Genomic DNA, 19,815 nt, shown 5'->3' on the forward strand with positions numbered 1-19,815 from the left:
GATGGAGGTTGGAGAATGATCTTGGATCAGATATGACGGAACACATTTGTAAAGTCTCAAAAGTTCCAGATGGTGACTGGCAGTTGTAATCTCTTCTTTAAAGGCAGGAGATTGGCTTTCAGCCTTTTAGCTACAGATCACCTATTTCCCTCTAGAAATACATCCTGCACTCGGGATACCTGTACTTCACCATGGACCAAAATGGTTTTTAGTTCCACATACTTCCGTTCAGCTTTCTTTGGCTGCAAGGATGTTCTTAAATGTTTTAGCAGCAGTTGCTTCTCACTGAAGTTGAGCAGCAGTTTTAGTCATCCTGTATCTTGCCATGTTTAGCAACAGAAAGTGCCCATTATGTTGAAGAGAAGGCCTGGATGTCCTCTCTTCTGGGGGACATCTTACTCCTTTCATGGACAAAGTGACTATTCCATGTATTCCATTCATCACCACTGATTCTGAGAGAGGTGAACAGGATCAGACAGGACAAAAGCCAGGGTTATTTCTGTAGTACTGACATGATCAAGGCAGATTATTATTCTTACCTGTTTCACCTCTCTCACCACCTGGCACTCAAGCTTCCATCCATCCATCCGTCATCCCCTCTCCCATAATATGGGCCATGTGCTTCATCACCAACCTAAGAGTTCATTCTCTCTGTCTCTCTGTCTCTCTCTCTCTCTCTCTCCCTCCTTCCAAGCATGGCTTCCATCAGTTAGCTCTGTTAAAGCTTATCTCACCATGATAACAGTTTTTCATTTCATTAGGGGTTTCCTTGAAATGTGTTATGGATCTGAGGAATCTTTACTCCCACCTTAAGGATCTGATTTCATATTGGGCTCTCAGCCTAGTCCCTTACTTCTGGGGATCACCATTAGAACTTGTGGTGACCTGCTTCTTGCCTCACTTACCTACCAAGGTGGGCTTTCGTGCATCTATCACTTCAGCCTGCAAACTTGAGGAATTTGAGACCTTGATGGCAGACTCCCCATTTATATTTTCCAAGGACAAGTTCTCTGTATGACCACACCCAAAATTAATACCAAACATGCTGTTGGATTTTCACCTGAATCAGTTTATCTACTAGTATTTTTTCTTCAACCGCACAAAAATTAGCAGCTTCCCCTCATAGTTAGCTACATGATGGTCACTGGCTTTCCATCTAGATAGGACCAAGCAATTTTGGAAATCATGTAGATTTGCTGAAGGATCAATGTTCTTTTCTCAGAGATTGTTGAGATGGATTTCTGAGTTTCTTAATTGCTTGCTACGTTCTGATAGTGTGCTATAATTGTTTGGATAGGAAAAGCACTAACTGATGACAGGCAGTTTCTAGTGCTAACTCAGAAACATTTTAGTGCCTAAGACATGGAGAATTGCTAAATGGGCTTCAGTGCATAGGTCTTCTTAAACACTATATTCCTTGTTCCACGCTGTCCTCTGTTGTGGCATTTGGTTTTGCTGTTGGATCTTCAGTCTTGGACTCAATTCCAAAACTTCCCTTCTCCCTGTGTAAGGATACTGCTTGGGAGTCACCTGAAGTGGTGCATCCATGGAAATGCTGCTACTCAAAGAAGAAAAGGTTACTCACCTTGCTGGTTCTTTGAGATGTGTGTGTATGGACGCACCACTGCCTGTCCTCCTATCCCTCTGCTTTTTTATGTCATGACTGCATAGAGAAATTGTTGATGATAGTTTGCCACAAAGAATTATAGTTACTGTACAATATAAGTAACCTTTTCTTTAATCAGCAGCTGGGATTGCATTACTATTTTAAGAGGCTTGCTTACTTGAAATGTATTTGGCAAGGCTGATTGGAGCTAACAAGGCATGGTCTCTTTCTACTTTGAATCTTCTGCTGACAAAGTACAAATGAAATTTCTATTTTTTTTTTTTACATAAGTTAGAAGGAATTAAGTTGATAACACAGGCCGTATCATTTCTTTTTGTCATTCTATGTTTGTTCCAACAACTTTTGTTTGACAGTGGCTAGACCTATTATCCTTTGTGGACATGCTGTAGAGGGTGTGTGTTGGGGCAGCAAACAAGTTTTGAGATATTGGCCTTTTGTTTTGTGTGAGCAAGTTACGGTGGCTTGGGCAGCTTCATGATCTTTTTTTTTTCGGTATACATTTTTAACCAGTATAAGTTCCTATAGCTTTCACTAGGTGTGTAGTGGTGTTTTTTTAAGGAAACTAAAGTAAGTAAGGTGAAGAGGTTATTTATGGACGAATAAAAGAGGTCAATGGCTACTAATTATATAGTGGCAGCATCTAGTAGGCCTCAGTCATATAGTGGGGCCCCACCATGCTGAGCACTGTAGAAACATGGAAAATATAAGTTTGTAACATGCTTACAGTGTATTTCACTGGCTTGTTTGGAGAATCAATACAAATAATTTATCTTGAAACAAACTCTGTACAAAAACAATTACATTAAGAAAATATATTGCAAAGTTAAGCACTCAAAAGGCAGGAAATGCTAATATTAAGACTTAGTGGAAAATTATTGATAGAAATGCAGCCGTGTTAGTCTGTTGTAGCTGAAACAAAATACAGGACTATGTAGCACTTTAAAGACTAACAAGATGGTTTATTAGATGATGAGCTTTCGTGGGCCAGACCCAAGTGGGTCTGGCCCATGAAAGCTCATCATCTAATAAACCATCTTGTTAGTCTTTAAAGTGCTACATAGTCCTATGGAAAATTATTGTACTACTGCCTACTAATCTGTGTATAATAGAAAAAAACAGGCTTCATGAAAGCCATCTGTATAGTATGCACACAGGAGTTCCTTGTGTGAGTGCACATTTGCTTCCACTCTTGGTGTTGGTGTGCATGGCTGACAAACTTTCCCCCTCCACAGTACTCATTTGGCAGCTTAAGGCTCTCCCCCCCTACTCCCAGTCACCACAGCATCCAGATGTAGAAGATGGGGCCATGACCGTCATTGGAACTTTATTGCATAGAACAGTTCTCTCAACCTTTGTGAATGTAATGTGCATGTATATATATGTAATCTAGTTTTTAGTATTGTTAGCCGTGACCCCATAAGCAGGACAGTTGTGGGCATTAGTGTAGGGCAGTGTTTCCCAATTTTATTTGGCCAAGGAACCCTTTTCAGCTTTTCAGAATTTCAAGGAACCCCTAGGTTTGTCAAGCAAAAAAAAAAGGGGGGGGGGGGCCACCAATGCATGAAAATCACATTCCTTCCCCAAGACGCTCCACCCTCCTTTCTTGAGGCCTCATCTGCTCTGTTCCCCTCCTCTCCATCACTTGCTATCTCTAGCCCTTATACACTTTCCCTGGGTTGAGACAGGAGGTGCAGGCTCTGGGGTGGAAATGAGGGATTTGGGTGTGGGAAGGCGTAAGAAGTACAAGCTCTGGGAGGGAATTTGGATGCAGGAGAAGGGGCTGTTGGCTCGGGGAGGGGACTCTAGGCTCGGGAGTGTTGGGCTCAGGTGGAAGGTTGGGGTGCTGAGCAAGCCAGGGCTTGTGGATGTGAGGGTGCAGGAGTTTGAGCTGGATATGTGAGGGACTCGGGGCAAGGAGGCTGTGAGTATGATGGGCTCAGGACACAGATCTGTGATGTGTGGATGGTGCAGGAGTGTTGTGGCAGAAGACTGAGGATGTGGGAGTGCAGGAGTTTGGGGATGTAAGAGGCTTAGGACAGGAGGTTCCAGTGTATGATAGGCTCAGATTTGGGGTCATGTGGTGCAGGAGTGTTATGATGCTGCAGTGAGATGGGGGTTTGGCCCGGCTTCATTTTTAAGTAAAATATTATGTCAAACTCAAAAAGTTTTAGCATTGTCTTTATTTAGGAGAGGGGTGAGGAACCTGTTTTGAGTCGGGGTCACTGACCCACAGAAAAGTCATTTGGGGCCACACAAGTGAGATGCAAAAAAACCCCCAACAACCCTCCAAAAAAACCCCAAGCCTCACTAATGTGGTCCCAAATGTGCTGGTGGGGGCAGAGGACAGAGTGAAAGTGGGCGCTGGGGAGAGGGTGCTGCTGGGTGGAATGATGCTGGCTCAGGTGGCAAGGTGCTGGGGCAGGCAGGTGGCAGGGTGCTGGGGTCAGGGACATGGTCCTGCTGGGCACTAAGGTGACTGGCAGGGTGCTGGGACAAGGAACAAGGTGCTGCTGGGTGCTAGCGTGGATGGCAGGGTGCTGGGGCCAGGGCCAAGGTGATGCTAGGTGCTAGGCTTGGATGGCAGGGCTGCCAAGGAGCAGGATAGGAATGGGATGCAGGATCTGGGAGGGAGGTGAGGGAGGTGGAATTCCACACCTACCCTGCAGCCCAGCCCTGGACCTCCCCACTCTGCAACTCAGCTGAGCTCCCTGGACCTCCCCACTCTGCAACTCAGCTGAGCTAAATTTCCCTGCACCTTCCCTCAAACCATGCAGACATGCTGAGCCAGTGCTGATTCCCTGCCCCTGCCTGCCTGCCTCCCTCCCTCCCTCCCTGCACTTGGCTGTGTCTACACTGGCACGATCTTGCACCAAAGCGGCTGCTCTTGCCCAAAAACTTGCTTCCTGTCTACACTGGCCATGTGTTCTTGCACAAGAACTATGATGCTTCCGCTCAGGAATAAGCCCTTTTGCGCAACTGTTCATACGCCCAAGGCCGGTGTAGACAGGCAACATGACTTTCTTGCGCAAGAAAGCCCGATGGCTAAAATGGCCATCGGCACTTTCTTGGGCAAGGGAGCATCCACACTGCCATAGATGCTCTTGTGCAAAAGCACAACTCGCACATGGCAGTGTGGACGTGTTCTTGCACAAGAACTCTTGCGCAAGAAACCGCCAGTGTAGACATAGCCTAAGAGTTTCCTCGCATGAGCAAAATGAATTGTGTTGTGCACCAGTACTGAGTTCATGTGGCTTGTTTGGATGTGCCACTGTGGCACCCAAGTTATTAATAAATATTTTTAAACCTTTCCCTTTTCTTTCTGCTGCCATGTCTCCTCTCCTTGCTCCATCAGCTCCCCTGGTGCCTGCTGCCTCCCAACTTCTCACTCTGCTCTGCTGTCCTGACTCCTGCCCTTCTCACTGCCCTCAGCCCTCCTGCAACCTGCCCCCCTCCACCAGCCCTTCTCTTCTCCCTGTGCCCACTACTCCCGTAGCCCCACTCTGATCATGTGAGCTACCCCTCCTCATCCCCTCTTCTAACACCTCCCTCTACACACCTGCCCTGCCTCTCTCCTCTGGTACTGGTTCCTTCCCTGCAGGTGTCTGCCCTTCTGCTTCACCCCAGAATCTCCTGGCACTTGCACCTTCTCTTACTCCTGCACCCTCCTGTTGCCTCCCCTCTCCTTCACTGCCCCTACCTCCTTTGCCCTCTTTTTCTCTGGTGTCCACCCCCTCACCACCCTCTGCCCCTGTTCCCCTTATGCCCCTGTGCCCTAACATATGTCTTGCTCCATCCCGGGCTTCCTCATGCCCACCCCTTCTTTCAAGCCTTCTCCCAGCACCTCTCCCTCCCCCGTCTAGCCCCCAATGCCCTTACCCTCTCCCCTTCCAGCATCACCCTGTCCCCCTCCCACTGACACCTCCCCTCCTGCCTTTTTCCTCATTGTCTGCACTGGGCCCCCTGCCATTTGTCTCTCCTCTGTCCTGTCCCTTTGGTGCCTTCCCCTCTCTTCCCCCTCTCCCTCCGCACAATCCCCTTCCTCTCCCAGCCCTTCCCCTCCCCCTACCTTCTGCCTTCCACTTTGTGGGGCTGGAGTCTGCGCTCTGTCCCTGGACTCCGAACCTACAACTCAGCCACATGGCGCAACGCAGCACCCAGCAGTTTTAAAATCTCGGGCCGTGACGTTATGTCATGCCCGGGCATCTCCCTGCCTACCGCTTTGAGCACACCGCACAGGGCAGGAGCAGCTGACAAGGGGGAGCTCAGTGAAGCTTGCACATGGCAGGGCCAGGCCAGGGCCGGGGGAGAGACTCTCTGAGACCGGGGTAGGAGGATGCGCAGGGGGGCCGGGGCTCACTCCAGTTCCAAATATTGGTGGAGCACAGGCACCACGAGCCCATACAACTCGCCACTCATGCCTCTGCTGGCTAGCCAGCTCTCTCACTTTCAGAGGGGGCGAGGGAGTGCCGGTTCCTCGCGGAACCCCTAGTTTTGCTTTTCAGAACCCCAGGGTTCCCTGGAGCACCAATTGGGAAACACTGGTGTAGGGTCTTCCACATATGATCTTCTTTAAGGACAAGGTTTACCTGCATCTTCATCTGAAATTGCTCCCAAAGGTGACTTCCACTTTCCACATCAACTGTCCAATTTATTTGCCAATATTTTTCCTTTGTTCATATGTGATATTGGATAGAAGAACGTTTGCATATGTTGGCTGTAAGAGATTTGCCATTTTACGTGAATAAACCAGTCACTTTCACTAAACCCTGCAACCCAGTTTGAACCTGACTACAAATGTCAAGTCTGGGACACCTGCCTGTGCAGTTGGCCTATGGTGGTGGCAGTTTGCCTTTGCTGTCTGCTTTGTACACTACAGTGTGAGAGATACTACAATGCTTCTGCATACTCATTTTGCAGCATAGACAGAGCAATGCATAGGTGACAGAACCAGAGCATACAAACACCAGTGCACGCAACTGTGTCTGTGACAGCCCCACGGACAGGAGGTGGCATCATTTACAACTCAGATTCTGGTCCAAAAATGACTTGACTCTAGTTGGGGTGGGCCTGAGCAGACCTCTTATTGATCATAGATGAGGTTTTAAATTGCACATGTTAAGAGATGCCCAAATCATACTATAAAATAGAAAGTCAGTCTGTAACCACTGAGAATGTATTAGAAATTGGTTCTTTGTGGGGATGTGAAAGTGTAACTGTGTGTGTGGTTAATCGTTGAGCCTGGGCTTATCAGTTAACCTTCACAGTTACACGCGGGCTTCTTGCACACACCGGCTCTCCGGGAGCTGGTGCATATGGGGAGCCAGTTTAAAAGCTAGCTCCGCACATGTAACCCGTGTAACTGCTGAAATTTTCCACAGCTACATGTTTACTTGATTAAATTAATTTTGACATCCCTCGTTCTTTGTGGCTTTGTGTTCAAGTGTCCTGTTTTGATAAGACTATTTAACTCTGCCAATTTCTGATCACTGTTTTTTGCTATTCATAAAGATGTTTGGTTGTAATTGAATATGAATTAGTGCATTTTGTTAATAGTGTATTTTTGCCACTAGACGGTATCAGTGTCTGCAAATTGGTATAATCTTCAAGCTGCTTTTATTGGAATCCTTGGCTTCTGAAATTCCCGAGTTGTTCCCCCCCCCCCCCCCCCCCCGAATCAACTGTGGGAGGCGAGGGGGAAGATATTGGATAACATAGACCAAACTGTAAATGGTTCTCTATTAAAGGACTGTATAAAGACTAAGAATTTCAATGGAGGTATTGCTTCATGGAGTCACGTTTTGAGTATTTTCTAAATATTAGAAACACTTAAGTTTGTATGTGACAAGTTGATGGTGACATAACATCCGTGTAAGAAGGAAGCCATGTGACTTTTTTCTGTCATTCTTGTTTTCAAATGCTTGCTTGAAACTATTTATAAACTAAAATGCACCGTTAATATTTCTTACCTCCGAAGGGAAGAGAGGCTAGTGCTGTTGGTACTAGCTATGGAGTTTCATCTGCCATTTTGGCACTTTTTATTTTCATGGTAGGATGCAGTCAGATTTTTTTTCCCTGTCTGTTTTAGTTTTTATTATTACTTGATCAAGTTGGCAGTGGTAGTTTTCAGTTTCTGTGTTAACCAGCTGTGAAAGTGTTGCTTTTCTTGAATTGCCTCAGCATCTGAGGCATGCTGGCTCCTGTGGAGCCACCTGTCCCCCTGCCCTGCCCAGTTCCCACAGAGGCAGCAGAGCAGGGTGGGAGGAGCCCACTTCCTTGGAGCTGCCTATTTCTCCCCCAACACACACACGCAAGTAGCAGCACAGGGAGGCAGGAGAAAGCTGGTGCCAGGGAGCTGGCTTAAAAGCCATCCCCCACCCCCGCTCTGCTTTCTCTGATAGAAAGGCAGCAGCATGTGGGGACGGGACCAGGCGGAGCCAGTAAATGCAGGAAGTGGCTTTCAAGTCAGCCACCCATGTGTATTGGCCCCCATGAAGCCGCGCCCCCTCTGCTGCTGCCTCTTGATCAGAGGCGGCAGGCAGAAGCTGATGCTCTCAGTGCCTGTGTCCACATTGAACCATGTCATCTGGCTGTTCAGATTTAGTATTAGCCATTGTGGCAGAGGATTTTTTTTAGTATTTCAGGTAGTGTCTATATTAAGGTTTTGACTCTTCTAGCATAGTTGTAATTTTTCTTTGGGGCTACTGTAGCCTCCAAATATCTGGTTTACCTTTGACATTAATTTTGTTTAAAATATCAATTAAGGAGTGTACAGAGAGGTAGTTAGTAAGCTATAAACACTTAAGAGTTATTTTTAATCAAGTAAGCAAAAACATTGAATTCCAGCCTTTAAGAAGTAATCTGAGGAATTACTTGCATCCTCTGAATTTTGTCTTCTAATAAGTAAGGAAGGCTCTGTCCTGAATTGGACAACAAAATGTTGCTTTTTGCTAATTCATAAGGTTGGTGTGCTGTTTCATAGGTTTGATCATCCTGCACCTTAGAATGTTTTGTGTAGAGAGTATCGTTTCAACACTGTTATTTAATTTAGTTAGATAAATAAACGTTGAATTATTAGGCTTTTACCAGTAAATGTCAGTAAACATCAATTTCACTGTACACACAAAATGAGTATTTCTATTCATACTACAAAGTTACAGATAATCAAAGTAAGAAATGCTGCTTGATCACTTCAGTTTGATTTAAGGATATTTACTTTGTTTATTTTTATATGTGACGTTAGCAATTTGTAATTTAACAGTTATAAAGCTTTAACTTTTTGGCAATTTGTAATTTAACAGTTATACAGTTTTAACTACATCTGCTGTCTGCTTTCGTGCAACTATGGAAACTTAAATAGATAACAAGTTTATAACTTGTATTTTTTGCAACTGTGAAAAAATGAAATAGATAAAAAGCCTGATATAGAAGTTTATTTTTAGAAGTTAAATTCTGCCAAGCTTGTACAGAACATATATTGAACCTTACTCTGTTTTCCCTTCATTCCATCAAGAAGGAAGGCTTGTCTATGTTTGTGAGATGCTTATTTTGCTTGAATAATAACCATTATTACATGCAGAGCTATTTGTAAATGTGTGTTTCTATTCTGCATGCAGAGCCAGCATTATTTTTCAGTGTGTGTTTCTCCCCCAGGATGTTTTTGAGATGCGCTTTGCTAAAATGCCTGATGAACCTGAGGAACCCATGATTCCAGCCTCCTCTCCAGTAGTGGTGCCACCCCCAACCAAAGTGGCCCCTCCATCGTCCAGTGACAGTAGCAGTGATAGCTCGTCTGATAGCGATAGCTCATCAGATGATTCTGAAGAAGAACGAGCTCAGCGACTAGCAGAACTCCAGGAACAGGTAATGTATTCTGGGGCTTAGGGTCTAGAGCAGGGGGAACCGGGAGTTAGGCATTCACTGACTTGGGTTACCTAGGGCAATTAGCTTCAGCTCCTTGCCTTAACTCATTTTACAGATGAATAAATTACCAGCTTCCCAAGGCTGCAAAGTACAATTGAAAAATGCACTGGCATCTGTTGTTAAAAGGGCTTAATGGACAAAGAACTAATAAATATTGTGATGTCTTTCAAAGCATTGGACTATGTTCTATTCAATACACATACAATGTTCAAAAAAATCACAGCAGAACAATATACCATTGCCTCAGATAGTACCATTTGAATTGAATGAATACAGTTTTGGGCTGGCTAAACATACTACTAATGTGTGGCATGTAGATTTACAAAATGGGGCCTTGCAGCTATCTCCTTTGATAGGGAGGTGCAGCTGAAAATATAGGGAGTGCTCTGTCTAAATAGTTGTAGCCTTACAGGCCCTCCTTCACCATTAAATCATTTAGTGTCTAACTGGTACTGAGGAAGTGGTCCATCTGTTCTTGGCTGAAAGGTGAGCAGAGCCGTAACAAATTATTTAGAGAGCTTTTCTACCCCCTGTCAAGTGGATCACTGTGCTTTAAAGTATAATGAAAAAAAATCAGTGTACAATAAAAAGCATGTAGAACTTACCCATTTAATATTCAAGGAGACTAAAGCAAATGAGAGTAGCCAAGCCAGAAAGGAGGAGAGAAGCATGATTATGGGAGAGGAGGTGATGCAGAGCGAAATTATCTTGATCTTTGTGTGTCTGCCTCTTAGCTTAAAGCAGTGCATGAACAGCTTGCTGCCCTGTCCCAGCCACAGCAGAACAAACCAAAGAAAAAGGAGAAAGACAAGAAAGAAAAGAAAAAAGAGAAGCACAAAAAGAAGGAAGAAGTAGAGGAGAGTAAGAAAAGTAAAACCAAGGAACCACCACTCAAGAAGGCCAAGAAAAATAATAGCAACAGCAGTAACTCAAGGTCAGCCTTGTCTCTGTCATATCTTGCAGTTTTTGTATTTTTTTTTCCGCACTGAGGAACAAGAGTTAGACAACTTTCTTGTATTCAGTGTTATTTCCAACAGTAACCCCTAGTTCAGGTCTACACTAAAAAGGAATGTGGAATCAAGATATACAACTCCAGCTATATTAATTATGTAGCTTGGAATCTATGTACCTTGTTTTGAGTTTCCGCATGTTCCTGTCAGCCTCCTTTACTCCTTACAGAAACTGGCTGCTGGTGGGTGCGCCCTCTGAATTTGATTTAGCAAGTCTTAACTAGACTCACTAAATCGAACTCCAGAAGATCAATCGCAGCAGCAGTGATCTTCTGTTTAGTGAAGACATGGCCCTAGTGATTTAAGTGTAGTTATAACTCAATTTGCTGTTTCTAGTTTATGTAAGGGTCTTGGCACTAATAGTATCAGTTCCAGCAAGATGTGTTGGTGCAGTCCCCAAACTATTGTGCCTCAGGGTGACAAGACTTTTTCACTCATGTACCCCCTGGGCTTCTCTGCCTGGCTTGTGAGGCTGCCATTAGTATCTAGTATGAGACATCATCAAAAATTAATTTTGTTCATCTGTACATTGTCTGAGACACTGAATCCCAAATCCTGGAGTTTTCTAGATATCATCAACCTTCCCCCTACTGGGTGCTTGAGGGATAATAAGGGAAAAGATTATGAGCTAGATATTTACATTTGGGTAAGTGACAACTTAGAGAAGGTAAAATATCTTCATGTTTTTCAAAGGCATAACCCCCAACCAAAGAAAGGAAATATTTACAGTGTAACAAAACATATTGTAGGGGAAATGTAGTTTGCATATAAGCACACACTGCTTGCAATAAGCTTGATTAGGTTGGAAAATAGTCAGAGGTGAGCTCATTTCTCATTCCCTGTCTCCACCCCACATTAAGGACATTGAGGCTGGATAAAATATTATACAATGTTCAGTAGAGCTCAATTGTAAATCCTCCCCAAGGAACTAAATTGTCTGTGGCCTAACAGAGCTCTTCCTTCTCTAATATCAGTGGATAATCCTTTTGCTACATAAGCTATTCATTCTGTGCGCCATGAATCTGGCAGAAGTGTGAACTCTTCAATTAGACACATCCTTTTTATAACCACAAACCTAGTTTCTCAAAATCATTGGCACACTAATTATATTCTTAGAATAAAACCAGAACCCTAGTAAATGAAGTCTCTAACCGTCCATTAACTTATTCTGAGGACAGTTTTATTCATGCCTGCTGCTGCTTGCTTCTCCTCCTCTCCCACACACATTAGATAAGTTAGCATGTTAGAAATTGTAAGAGGGATCCCTATATTTAATGTTGAAAATGTGTCACCAAGAATTGCTTATCAGTTTCTGTTCTCTCTTCCCTTACCCACCCATTCCAATTGTAAGCTTAATAGCCTGCTGAAAATAAACATTTCTAATGAGTGTAATGTAATCAATGTTACATTTAAGACATTAATATCAAGCTGCTACTTTTGAAATTCCTCAACATTTTGGTTTTTCTATAATAATGTTTTATAATTATTCCTAAGTAGTAAGAAGGAGCCTGTGACAGTGAAGAACAGCAAACCCCCTCCTGTCTACGAATCTGAGGAGGAGGACAAGTGTAAGCCAATGTCTTATGAAGAGAAGAGACAGCTAAGCCTGGATATTAATAAACTCCCTGGTGAGAAACTGGGCCGAGTTGTCCATATCATCCAGTCAAGAGAACCCTCGCTTAAAAACTCCAATCCTGATGAAATTGAAATTGACTTTGAGACATTAAAGCCATCCACGTTACGGGAGTTGGAAAGATATGTAACATCGTGTTTACGGAAGAAGAGGAAACCTCAAGGTATCTTTCATCCTCAAAGCAGTTTACTTCACATTCCAGTGATGTAATGCAAATTTTGTGAGAGAGAGACACAGACAGACAGTGAGAGAGATGGTGCATGTACTGTGTTTATAGGTATCTATACCCTCATGCCACCCTAGAGAGGAGCTCATTTCAAAGCTACTACTTTTCCATCAAAGGGTGAATTTGATTAACAGCACAACAGCATGTGTGTTAAATCTTACCACTGGATTCTAACCCAATGGCTTGTGATTTAGGGCAAGTTTTATTTTAATATCCCTGTACTTTTGAGCTCTAATATAAATATTTTCTTCACTCCAAACAAGGGATACATCATACCGCCAGCTAAATGGTATACTACATACTATTTCAATCTCATGCAGACTTCTTGTAAAACTCTTTAGTTTTCTTTTTCTCTGGACTCGGTACTCTCACCTTCAGTGTGCCAACAAACAAACAAACCCCACCTCCTCTCGCTAAAAAAATGTTTTCATGCCGGACTGTGGAGCCATCATGTGAAACTGTTAGCACATGGATTGGCCTGGATTTTGGATTGTCCCAGGCATGAGACTCACTACACTACATTCACAGTCCTGGATTCTTTTAATCGATTTTTTTGATCTGTAAAGAGTTTATTTCAGTTTTTAGTATAGGGTTAATGCTTAGAAAAGCATTTTATAATTGAAGGAAAGCTTCTTACAGAATCAAAAGCAACTGCACATGTAGAGGGAAGTTTAGAGGACTCTCCCATCACCCATTCCCATGCTTTTCTTTGCATTGATATATCTGAATAAAACTTTTAAGTTCGGAATTCAGCAAACTTAAAAGTGTGAAACTGCCCTATGTGCTGCTGGCCTAAGCATCACTTGTAAACTTATTTGGTGTTTTGAAAAGAAAAATAGCCTAGAGCTTGAAGTGTAAATGCCAGATGCTGCATATGCATGATGAGCCTTCTCTAGCACAGATGGCTTAAGGATTGGGTCATGTGTAGGATTGAGTATATGCAGTTTAGGACCCATTCATTTGGTCAGTAGCATTCCTTTAAAGAATTCATTAATTATGGGCCACTGTAGTTTAGTCAGTAAATAATGTGTGTGAGAACATTTTTAGCACACTTTCCTTCTGCCAGGATCTGATACATGCATGCAGGCTCGGGGGTGGGCAAAGCAGGCAGTTGCCCAGGAGCCCAAGGCTCTAGCAGCTACCACTGCTGCAGCGGCTCTGAGGGAGAGGGGGTATGAGCCTTGGTCTTGGAGGCGCTGACTACCCTCTGCCCCACCCCTCTTCTGGGGCACAGAGCCAGGCCCCCATAAACACCTTACCCTGGGGCTTTTGGCCCAGCTGCATGACTGTTTATAGGTTATTTATGCAACAGCTGTATTTGTTGCCTCATTAGGGAATTGAGAGCAGTAAGGCAAATTCTTCATTTCTGCCCTAGTTTGTAAAGCTCAGGGTTAGGAAAGAACATAGGAACAGAGCAGATAATTGCAGTAGCACTTTGCTTAGTTAAGCTACTCATGACCCCAGCTATAGAACATCGGCATACAAGCAGCCCACCATGCAATAGAATTCCTATTACGGTTGTTGTTGAATACAGGAGGACCATAGAGCACAAGACTGGATTCTGGGTTATTTCTGTCATCCTTTGACAATATTGTACTATTATCTTGTTGCAGCAGAGAAGGTGGATGTAATTGCTGGTTCCTCTAAAATGAAGGGGTTCTCCTCCTCAGAGTCTGAGAGCACCAGTGAATCCAGCTCCTCCGACAGTGAAGATTCAGAAACAGGTTAGATGCAGCTTATTTAAAGACTCAGTCCTATACCTGTTATCTGTATAAATAAATATGTTTTCAGTACTGGCTTGGTCTTTAATTTTTTTGTCTTTGTAATTACAATACATACAGTATAGATCCTTCATGTTGCAGTTTTCTGTATTGGACCCGACATGAAACATGGAGGTGGAGGAGGGGGTATTCTGACACTTCCCAAGCATTACAAGATTTCATTGCTTTTCTTCTTTGAATTGGGAGAGCCAGCCTGTAACATGGCGAGATATTTTCTGTCTGACCAGTGATTTAATTACATATTTTAAAAAAGCCTCCTTCTCTTTTTTATTTGGCTCTTCGGGAGTGCAAGGGTTCTCACCAGAAACACTACTGCACCAGAGCATGCTGAGGAAATGTTGGTTTATGTTTAAAAAATAAAAACAATGGCACGGAAACCTCTCTCTTCGGGGAAATTAGGGTGAATTTAGTGGGCAATAATGATTGTGTATAGCTGTTTATCAGCTGATATGCCCTCAGAATTTGTGATTTAAGCATGTTAATTTGAGGATGTTTTTGCACTTCTGAAATAGCTTCTTTAAAGCTTAGTTCTTCCTATAAAGTGGCATTATGTCATTCATGTGTGTCAAAATGAGCAAAACAGCGTAGCTGAGATTTGAGCTATTCTTATTTGCCAGGTCTGTGAGAGTTCTGAAAGTTAAGAGAGATTGTTTTTGGAATATAAATCACCAGTAATTAAATTTCTGCAACTTGAATGTAATTAAATATCTCTGATGAAGATGCATGAAGTAGAAAAGAATTCTGCTTCCACTTCATTACTGAATTGGCTCTGAAGTGCAAACAGGTGTAAAAATTAATAAAAATGCACTTTCAAGAAATTCTGAGACTGAAGTAATATATTTTCAGGACTGCCACCGAGTTGAGAGGGGTCTAACAGCACAGGGTGCTGAATGTATGCTGTTCTAAAACTAAACAAGTCCTACGCGTATGCTAAATACCTCTTCTTTTCCTGTCCCCTCTGGTCAGAAGAGATTAGTATTTATTAGAGTTACTTTGGATGCTTAACTGATGACTCTTCCTACAAAATACTTCAATTTTAAAGATGTATTTTCTTTGAAAAATGAAATGCATTAAACTGTACTTAAAGTTTAAGTTTATTTAAGTTGCATTATATTGTCAAGCGCATCTTTAAATTAAGTTTTTTGAAAGGAACTCCTGACTTTTGATGAAAGTTGGTGAGACGGAATTCCATTTATTACTGTTAGCAAGTGTTGGCCCTAGAGTATGTTAACAAAGTAGATTATTAGAAAACAGTCTCCTGCTACTGAGACAGAGCTGCTATATTTACACTCAAGATACAATTACAATAATTGTACAATTGTTGTATTTCAGTGACTGTACTTGACTAATGAAGACTTAGACCTGCCAAAGCTTCTTTGAAAAACTTGTTTAGAAATCAGTCTTTTTGTTCTTCCATGAGACTCTGGTCAGTCAGGTCTGAGACGTAGATATGAAAAAGGAGGGTTGTTCCAGTGATTTATTCCCCATGTGATGCTGTCGTCTGCAAAAGCATGGTTATGGAAACCTTGGCCTTGTCTACAAAGCCTTTATACTGGAATTTAGCTATGCTACTATAGTTAAATCAGTACAAAACCTGTGTGTACACAAACCCTAAGATGCCACAATATTGCAAAAACAGAAGATACATTTTCATATTTTTCTTTTTTCATAGCAAGTGTGTGAGATTCAGACAAAACAGCTTCTGAATCAAATGTTTCTCATGATTTTCATGAGGCTGAGGGAGTGGAACTTGATAAATTGGATTTGAAATAAAGCATCAGTTGCTCACTGTATTTGCCGCCTTGGGTTGTGCTAGGTTTAGAAAGCAGACCTCTTATGTTCTTCTTCTATAGAACATTCTGTCCTTAAGAATAATATGCTGACAGTTAATTTTTTATTTTAGTAAACTGTCACTAGGCAGCTCTAACTAAAACTTTAGTTCTGTATAAGTTTAAGGAGTGTATGTTATGAAAATCTGGAGGATGACAATTCACTCAACTTTGCCACATGGCAGTCACATTAGTGCTTATAGTACATTCTGTGTACCATAACTGCACTTCCTTGGAGGAGTTCTAAATGTGACTTTTTTCTCATGTGTTCTCTCTTCTGTGAAACTATAAAAACTGACTGTAAAACTGCTCTTCCCATAAACTTATCCATACTTCATACTCTGAGTGTTTTCAAAACTGGGCTCTTAATTTCTCTTGCCTGTGAATTTGGTTTTCCATCTTGGACTCGATCATCACAATTGCTGAGCGTCCCAGCTCTTTACTTTGAATTAGCACCTCAGCTAGTAGATGTCCAACATCTCTGAAAGTTATAGCCAGGGTGTCCCAGTTTGGCTACTGGAAATCAGATGTTTTAGAAAAGGCTAGTATTGTGATTTAATGTGATCAGTAGAGCCATTGACAGTACTTTGTATAAGCTTGTATTATCTTTCACTTTGTTATAAAATGAATCATATAATATGTTTATAATTATCAGTTTAAACACTATTTTTAGAAGCCAGCAACCCTGCATGCAGTTGGTAATTTGCATCAAACTTACTTCCATATAATAAAGCTACCCTCACTTTTTTTTATAATAGTCTTTCAGTATAAACAGATGAATATACTTGATTTGGCAATACATGTATTTGGTTACCATTAATAGAAACAAACTCATTTTTTCTAGTCTAGAACATTTAGTGATATTCATTTTGCTAAATCTTTCTCTTGTTCTTCTGATTAAATATAGGGCCCTTCATTCCCGTGCTGCAGGGTAGTAACTTAATTATTAACATATAGAATTCTATTTCCTATAAATTGAAATAATTGTTTAAACATTTTAGAATTAAATATTTGACACCTAATGTAATTAATGTATTGTTAGGTCATTATACCCTTTCTTGTAACAGCCCCTGTTGCTGGCCATCCTTCAGGCTTCTGTCTCTAATGTTTAAAAGAGCAACATGATTCTAGAGAAGTTGCAAAACACATATCCCAATAGAAAAATCTTGCAAATGTATACATACAAAGTGGAAAACTAGTTTTAAAATCTTCCAGATAATCTTTGCACATCAATGTGTAATAAGACCTGGCACCTTACGCTCTTTTCTAATTACTTTGTTTCTGTTTTTCCTTTTAAATACACTAAGCTGTTTGGTGGGAGTGTTTGGTGTTTTGTTCAATAGATATTGTATGTACTTTTAAATCAACCAGTAATCTTTATAATGTAATTGTACGTTATTTTATCTTGGTTTTGTTTCATAGCGCTCTTTGATACATGTAAAAATGTACTCCAGTTAACTGTCTAAGAAAGACTAAGCACACATTATGTAACCAGTTAAACTGAAATTACATTTCTGCTCCAACCTCCTGCAGTTTATTCTTCAGAGTCAAAAAAGACAAGCTTTACTGCACTAGTATAGTGGCCTCGTCCTTCTACTTGGCTCATTTCTGTAGTCCAGATTTCTGAAAAGCTACTCACATCCTGGGTTGACTTTGTCCTGCTCACTTTCATCCACCCATTGTTGCTAATCCTTAATCTGGAGTTTGACTGAATTTATAAAACATTCTTGTTAATAATCACGAGTGCTATACTTACATTGAAAATCAGACCTTGAAGATGTAATCTTTTGAAGATAGATGATAGGCAAAACAAATTAATGGGGCATTTTCTGCTGGAGATCGGACAGGTGAACATAACGGCCCTTTAGTTTTACAGTCTGTGAAAACAGACCTATAGGATTAAAGAATTGGGCAGTTTAATTTTAGTTGTGTTTTGACAGTATCGTTAGGTATTGAGACTGAAATTCATCCTGAAAACATCTGCTTCTGATTTAGACTAAACATGCCCATCAGTGAATAACTTTCTTGCCTCTTCAATGTCTATGCTAGTACCATGAAGTTTATAGTAGCTTCCATTGTCTCTTCCAATCATGTTTTTTTTATCTTCAGCATAAGGAAAAGTTGCATGTAAGCAACATTTTTTTCCTCACAAATCAAATACAGTTTTGTAATCATATCTGTTCTTTTGATCTCAATACTTCAGCCATGAATTATCAGGCTGCAGTACACCATGGTGCATCTTTATGGCAGTGTGTGATTGTTGCTCACAGAACACAAAAGTCACAAATTGCCTTTAGAGGTGTAGTGCTAGCTTTTTCTGGCTTGAGTATCCTCTTACCTCTTTAGTGCAACAGAAGAGCATAGTTTTTTGTTTTCCCCCATGGTAGGAGGAATGTGGGAGGCAATACTTCTGGTGAACTTGGTCTTCATACTTCATAGCTATTGTTTCAAGTTTCATATTGTATAGTTCTAATGCTAGTAATATTGTGGTCTTTATATCTTCTCTAAAGATCTTGAGTATTATTTTGTGTTCATGTTTTAACTAGTGAACCCGAGATGTCTGCTAAAAATCCTCAAAGACAATTGAAATGTAGAAACCATTCTATTAAGATAGCTTCCATGGTAACAAACACTAAAGTTAAGGTTTTAACTTCACTTGTGTCAACTTTCTCATAAACTTTGCTTTTGTTTTGAAACTTCTATGTAGCTCAGCTCAGAGGTAAACTTTTGGGGTGAACATTTTGAGTTAACTCCAATTCAGCTGCGAGTTGTACAAGAGAAAGGTACTTCTCCTGTGTCTGTAATGTGTTATGTATTCAGTCCCCTTTAAATTATAATCTGTTCCTAAATAGAATTGCCTGTTTCCTTATGAATCTGAGGGAAAAAATACTTCCCTCCTCAATAGTACTTCACCATTTGAATTTACTTGGCTTCTCTTTTGTCCACCTGATGCTTGACAATCATCTGAGTCTAGAATCATGTTCAACAGCCATGTCCTTCCCAACAAACTCCTTCACTTCAGTATCCTATAGTGATTGAAGAACTTAATAGACTGGGGTGGGGTGGGGTGGGGGGGGGGAATCTAAATTGGTGTGACTCGGTGCAAAAGTTTCCTTTCATCCTCTTGCTTACGTGGGTTGGGAGTTTCTATCAGTATTCATTTAGTGGGCTTAATCCCTAGCAGTATCAAAGTTCCTGATCTTCTGGCACCTAGGAAATTTAGAAGAACTAGGATATTCTACCCTAGTGTCCTGCATACAGGATTTAGTTTGGTGCATCTGAGTAGTCATTTATATTCACATCATAGTGCTTCCTGAAAGAATGTTAAATTAGCAGAGCTTGTACACAGTAGCTGACCAGCCTAGTAATTCAGTAGGCCCCATTCCCCTTGTATACACTTGCACTTTCAATACTTCATATGAATAAACTTGCTTAGCTAAACTCCTAGAGGCGTTTTGGTCCTCAGGTGTCTGAAATAGGAAATATGCTTTCCTGAGGTCTTTACTCACCCTGGAGGTTATGTTTTGAAGTTTTCACCGCCTCACATCTGTTGTAGCTCTGTTCTACAAACACCAAATGAAGGAAGAACAAAGATTAATTTGTTCTCAGTAGACTCTAGAATTAACTTTGTAGTAATTGCCAAGGACACTCATAATGGCATCATCAGTAAAGGGGCTTTGCAGCAGAGCATTGCTATACCTATGGCCCTGCAAACCCTTTGAGTAGTTACTTGGAGAACTATGTAGTTGGAGGATTGACTATTGAAATTGAGCAGTTAAGGCTTCTTAA

General features: G+C 41.6%; 1 protein-coding gene across 11 annotated transcripts in view; it reads left to right on the plus strand.

Annotated features, from left to right (window-relative positions):
* Nucleotides 1-19,815, plus strand: part of BRD4 (bromodomain containing 4) — a 217,541-nt gene that overhangs the window by 149,261 nt on the left and 48,465 nt on the right. For 9 of the 11 annotated variants that reach the window (XM_075902152.1, XM_075902151.1, XM_075902155.1 and 6 more), the window contains 4 exons: nt 9,278-9,487; nt 10,282-10,481; nt 12,052-12,353; nt 14,030-14,140. In XM_075902152.1, coding sequence (XP_075758267.1) covers nt 9,278-9,487; nt 10,282-10,481; nt 12,052-12,353; nt 14,030-14,140 — 823 coding nt within the window. The remainder of the gene's footprint in view (nt 1-9,277; nt 9,488-10,281; nt 10,482-12,051; nt 12,354-14,029; nt 14,141-19,815) is intronic. The other 2 variants (XM_075902154.1, XM_006119951.4) reach the window with 1 other exon arrangement.

Source organism: Pelodiscus sinensis, chromosome 19 (assembly GCF_049634645.1).
Source record: "Pelodiscus sinensis isolate JC-2024 chromosome 19, ASM4963464v1, whole genome shotgun sequence".
Lineage (NCBI taxonomy): Eukaryota > Metazoa > Chordata > Testudines > Trionychidae > Pelodiscus > Pelodiscus sinensis.